This window comes from Mandrillus leucophaeus, unplaced genomic scaffold, assembly GCF_000951045.1.
Source record: "Mandrillus leucophaeus isolate KB7577 unplaced genomic scaffold, Mleu.le_1.0 Scaffold23, whole genome shotgun sequence".
Lineage (NCBI taxonomy): Eukaryota > Metazoa > Chordata > Mammalia > Primates > Cercopithecidae > Mandrillus > Mandrillus leucophaeus.
The window spans coordinates 2,443,683-2,449,868 of NW_012102365.1; the positions used below are offsets into that span (position 1 = coordinate 2,443,683).

Here is a 6,186-nt window from a genome sequence, read left to right on the forward strand (position 1 = left end):
AATATAAAATATATATCTATGTATATATCTATATATGTATGTATCTATATATGTATGTACATATATATGTGTGTATATATATCGAGCATTATTTTTTGTTTCCTACCCTAGACAATGTGAGGTGAGAGAATGACTATTACTTGTGAGCTTTTTCCAGGGAAATGTGAAATATCTCTGGGTATTTTAGCACTACCTGGGATATTCAAGCCACTGATTGAGTCCCTCTTGCTTTTGACTCCTTTTTTTTAAATCCTAGAGGCCCATTTGCAGTACAGAAAAAACATTAATAATTACTAGTGTGGTGTGTTAGCCCATTTGGGCTACTATAACAAAACACCATAAACTGAGTAGTTTAGAAACAACAACTTTGTTTCTCATAGTTCTGGAGGCTGGAAAATCCAATGTCAAGGTGCTGGCAGATACAGTCAGGTGAGAGCCCACCTTTTCATAGGTGGTGCCTTCCTCTTGTGTCCTCACTTGGTGGAAGAGGCAAGGCAGCTCTTTGGGGCCTTTTTCGTAAGGACACCAATTCTGTTCATGGGGGCACCACTCATGATCTAATCACCCTCCAAAGGACCCCATCTCCTAATATTATCACCTTGGGAATTAGGATTTCAACATATGAATTTTGCAGGGACACTAACATTCAGATCATAGCATGTGGTTTCACTGTTGTCCCAGAAAGCCTTTGTAGAAATGGCTGGATACTAGAGGAAACCACAAATGAAAGGAGTACTTTTTGTATTTCTACTACTTTCAGTTCCACTTAATATATTACATATTCTTTCTTCTTCAATTCCTCTTCCTCCTTACTCCTTTTGTATTTTTAACAGGTAGGGCTTCTTTGTTTTGGAGGGAAGAGCCAGAAAGTTAGGTATAAAGAGCAGGTAGGAAGCCAAGGATAAGGCTAGAAAAGAGCCAGCTTTTTAAAGCAAGACCATGGGATTAGCTCTTTGGAGGTTGTTCCCTAGGGTAGGTAGGAAGCTATGCTTTTAATACACATTTCATCTAACTGTCTGTGCCTAGATTCTAGCCAGCGGACTATGGCAGTAATAAGAGAGTTCAGTATGTTTAAACTACTTGATGTAGGTGTGGGCGGCAATTGTTCTTTTTATATTTTTATGAGAACTGCTGATAGCTTTTCTTCTCTTCCCAATGAGTTAAAATTCCTAATCTGTGCTTTCTTCAGCAGGTTATTAAAGCAGGTTGTTTCTGCTCAGTGAAGGTACCTTGAAGTGGGTTTGCCTGGGTAATATTTCTGGAATTTTGTTGTGAACCTGGGCATCTAGGGACTCATTTCTTCAAATGGCCCTTCATTCCCTACATTATGAGACACTTTGAGAACAAAGTGGTTCTGAGTATAACCCTCTCAAGAAGTGACAACATCCTGAAACATATCTTTTCTCTCTTAGGCAACAGTTACAACACTCTACAAATCAGCTCGCCAAGGAAACAAATGAATTGCTGAAAGAATTAGGGTCCTTGCCCCTTCCCTTATCTACTTCAGAACAGGTTGGTATTTTCTGTTTTGTTTATTAATAGGAAAGGACTTTGTGTTAGTAGAAAGGCAGTATGTAGAACAAAAAAAAAAAAAAAAAGTTGGCCTTTGGTGCTAGATTGATAGATGTCCTCTGCACCTTAGTTTCTTATCCATAAAGTGGGGGATATGTGACTGTTGGGGCAATAGAAAGAATGTATGCACCATATGTGGCAAAGTGCCTGCATTTAGTAGGTAATCAATATGTGGTGGCTGCTGCTATTATTAATAACATATTATTAATATATTAATAAAATAGAGTTAACTGAAGAGGAATCTCAACGTTTACATCTCTTTGGGGTTTGGCTAGCAGTTTTATGTTTGTAGGCTTGCTCCTTTCTCCTAGGTTTTTTTTTTTTTTAATTATTATTTTTATGTTGTTGTTGTTGTTTTAGAAACAGGGTCTCCCTCTGTCACCCAGGCTAGAGCGCAGTGGTGCAATCATAGCTCACTGCAGCCTCCCACTTCTGGGCTCAAGAAATCCCGTCCCCTCAGCCTCCTGAGTAGCTGTGACTACAGGCATGTGGCAATGTGCCACCACACCCAGCTAATTTTAACAATATTTTTGTACAGACAGCATCTTTGTTTCCCAGGGTAACTTGTGGTTTCAAGCAATCCTCCCGCCTCTGCCTCCCAAAATGTTGGGATTACAGGCGTGAGCCACCATGCCCAGCCTTCCTAGTTTGTTTTGTATCCATTATCTATAAATTTTAATGAAACATCTTTCTTTCATGTTTTGCAGTTACCTTCAGGTTCTGTCATGAGTTATTCACTGGTCTCACTCAGGTTAAGGAACTGCTCAGGGAAAAAGGGTTCTCTTTTCAAGTCATTTTCTTCAGTGGCCATTTAAATCCTTTAGAAACACACAATTTTTACTGAGATTCATTGTTCCCTTAATATGCCACATTCCTGAAGTCAGATGTGTCCCTTCTTCATCATGGCTTGACTTGTCATTCATGATGTACCTCAGGTCTCCAGTAAAAAAAAACTTTCTGCATCTACCTTCCTATTATGATTCTGTTTTGCTTTTAGCTTCTATACCATTTGTGGTGGCACTTAACTTTTATTGCATTTTTAGTTTTATTTTTGAGATAGGGTATTACTGTGTCACGCGGACTGAGTGCAGTGGCAATCGTAGCTCACTGCAACCTTGAACTCCTGGGCTCAAGGGTTCCTCCCACCTCAGCCTCCTGAGTAGCTGGAACCACAAGTGTGCACCACCACACCTAGCTAAATTTTTAAGTTTTTTGTAGAGATGGGGTCTTGCTATGTTTTCCAGGCTAGTCTCAAACTCCTGGGCTCAAGTGATCCTCCTGCCTTGGCCTTCCAAAGTACTGGGATTACAGACATGAGCCACTGTGCTTGGCCTTTATATTGCTTTTTATTACTGAACTTTTTAAATGATAATGCCCTATATCTGATGGCTCTGAAGACAAAGACTTTCAACTTCCCTGTCCTGGGTTGTTTTTCAAAGTATGGATTGTGGGTAGTGGAACATGAAGTCATTTTAGTGTATTGAGATGAGCATTTAAAAAATCTTAAATGGAGTAGAAGTATCAGAGTCTATACTATGTAATAATGGTAAATATTGTTATATGAGACTTTTGTTTCATACATACATATGTGTATGTATGTATGGATCATGATGTCAAATTCTTTTTTTTCTTTTGAGACGGAGTCTTGCTCTGTTGCCCAGGCTGGAGTGCAGTAGCACAATCTTGGCTTACTGCAACCTTCGCCTCCCAGGTTCAAGTGATTCTCCTGCCTCAGCTTCCCAAGTAGCTGGGATTGCAGGCACCCACCACCACGCCTGGCTAATTTTTGTATTTTTAATAGAGACAGGGTTTTGCCATGTTGGCCAGGCTGGTTTCGAACTCCTGACCTCAGGTGATCGGCCCAGCTAGGCCTCCCAAAGTGCTGGGATTACAGGCGTGAGCCACCATGCCTGGCCCATGATGTCAAATTCTTATTGTAAATCTCTGTAAAAAAAAAATTGAAAATCACTAATTTAACCTAATAAACTGTTCCATGTAGCATATCTGGAGTTTTGGCCCTAACTTGCAGAAAAGAGAGGAGGACAAGATGCTTTGTCATCCTGCTACAAAGTAGTTACCCTTTGGTTGTCTATATATGTTATTCTAATTGTTACTCATGCTGATGTTTCAGTTATGGGCCATTTCTCCCTTGCCATCCGATATCTCCAAACTGCTGCCAGGTTACCCATTTCTTCCTCCTAACCATGCACTTAGGGAATACACACTTGTAGATAGTTTTCATAGTAACAAAAAAGGAGTCGAAGGGTCTAATGCAGAGTAGTGGAAGTGTTTAAGAGTTAAGTAGTAGCCTAAGCAAAATATAAATAAAAAATCAAATATGCTACCAAAACAAAATTCATCAAATGTCTTCCAAAAGCAAATAGAAGTTATTTTTGGATTATGCATGCTGTTGTTCCTTTCCATTATCTTGGATCGTTAAGAACATGAAATAGATCTACAGACATACTCTCCTGGTGAAATATAATTCCTTGATTCCCCTCTTGTTACGCTCAGTATCCTTTTGTTTTTCTTCTCTTTTCTCATCTAATTAATCTTAGTCCCATCACCCATCTTTTCACTACTGTTTTATACATCAAACCATACTCCTACTTTCAGTTTTTTTCCATACTTACATACTTTCATCAGTGATCGAGTTACCCAGTCCAGTAGCTTTTTAGGTTTTTTGTTTGTTTGTTTGAGACAGGGTTTCACTCAGTTATCTGGGCTGAGGCGCAGTGGAGTGGCACAGTCATGGCGCACTGTATCACTGTAGCCTCAACCTCCCAGGCTCAAGTGATCCTCCCACCTTAGCTTCCCGAGTAGCTAGGACCACAGGCATGTGCCACCACACCCAGCTGCTTTTTAAATGTTTTATAGAGACAGGGTCTTGCTATATTGCCCAGGCTGGTCTCAAACTCCTGGGCTCAAGCAATCCTCCCTCCTTGTCCTCCGGAAGTGCTGGAATTATAGGCATGAACTACCACGCCTGGCCCTTTGTAGAGTTTTTTTTGTTTTTTTTTTTTGGAGACGGAGTTTTACTCTTGTTGCCCAGGCTGGAGTGCAAATGGCGCAATCTCAGCTCACCACAACCTCCACCTCCCGGGTTCAAGTGATTCTCCTGCCTCAGCCTCCCAAGTAGCTGGGATTATAGGCATGCACCCCCACGCCCAGCTAATTTTGTATTTTTAGTAGAGATGGGGTTTCTCCATGTTGTTGGTCAGGCTGGTCTCGAACTCCCGACCTCAGGTGATCTGCCCGCCTTGGCCTCCCAAAGTGCTGGGATTACAGGCATGAGACACCGCACCTGGCCATAAAGAGTTTTTATTCACTTTTTTTTTGAGACACAGTTTCACTGTGTCACCCAGGCTGGAGTGCAGTGGCGTGATCTTGGCTCACTGAAACCTCTGCCTCCCATGTTAGAGCGATTCTCCTGACTCAGACTCCCAAGTAGCAGGGACTAGAGGTGCACACTACCACGCTAATTTTTGTATTATTAGTAGAGACAGGGTTTCGCCATGTTGGCCAGGTTGGTCTGGAACTGCTGACCTCAAGTGATCTGCCTGCCTCGGCCTTCCAAAGTTCTGGGATTACAGGCGTGAGCTACCGTGCCTGGCCTGTTCACTTTTTTTCTGTTTCCTTTGATCCTCTTGCCGATCCCATCTGCCTTGAAACTTTCCTCTTGCCATGACTGTCTTTCATTCTGTCCCCCAACTCTGGAGATCCCCAAGTGAGTCAGCCTCCTTCCTGGACTCCATATCCTCCTAAGATTGGGCATGCCCCAAGGTTGTGCCATTGATCCTCGAATTATTTCACTCTATGCTTTCTCCTTAGCAGTCACCTGCTTTTATGACCTCCCTTTCAACTTTGTGATCATGACCTCCAGATCTTTTTCCAATCTAACCCTTTCACCTCTGAGTGCTTGACCCATATCTTCAATTCATGTTCTGACATCTCCTCTTGAAATAAACTACCGTCATATAAAACTTGTCTTATACTGAGTTTCTCATGTTTCACCCAAACCCCTTAACTAAGTTCATTGACAATACTTAACATCACAGAAAAGTTTGTGCCTTTTGACTTAATATTCTCAGTCATGCTAATTAGCCCTAAGGGAAAAAAAAAATTCTGAAGGTACACACACACACGCACGCGCGCGCACACACACAACACACACACACACACACACACACACACACACAATACTCTGGAGCCAAATTTCCTGAATTTAAATCCATCTTTGTCACTTACTGTGTGATCCTGGGCAAATTACATAGCTTCTGTGGTGCTTTGGTTTTCTGAAGTGTAAAGTTGGGACTATAATAATGCCTAATTTATAGGTCATTGTATAGATAAATGAATTATTATGTAAAGCACTTACAGTAGTACTGGTACAATGTAAGCACTATATAAATACTAGCTATTACATTGGAGCTCACTTTAACTTTATAATATTTAATAACTGTGAAAAATCTAGAAGGAATATTTACATAAAATATAGGTCAACTTGATGGAATATATGTAAGCGATTAAAGATCATGGCCAGGCACAGTGGTTCACACCTGTAATCCCAGCACTTTGGGAGGCTAATGCGGGTGGATTGCTTGAGTACAGGAG

The 6,186-nt window shown here is 41.1% G+C and overlaps 1 protein-coding gene across 3 annotated transcripts in view; it reads left to right on the forward strand.

Annotated features, from left to right (window-relative positions):
* The window catches only part of STX12 (syntaxin 12), a 55,653-nt gene that overhangs the window by 19,195 nt on the left and 30,272 nt on the right, over nucleotides 1-6,186 (forward strand). For all 3 annotated transcript variants that reach the window (XM_011981698.1, XM_011981696.1, XM_011981697.1), the window contains exon 3: nucleotides 1,413-1,512. In XM_011981698.1, coding sequence (XP_011837088.1) covers nucleotides 1,413-1,512 — 100 coding nt within the window. The remainder of the gene's footprint in view (nucleotides 1-1,412; nucleotides 1,513-6,186) is intronic.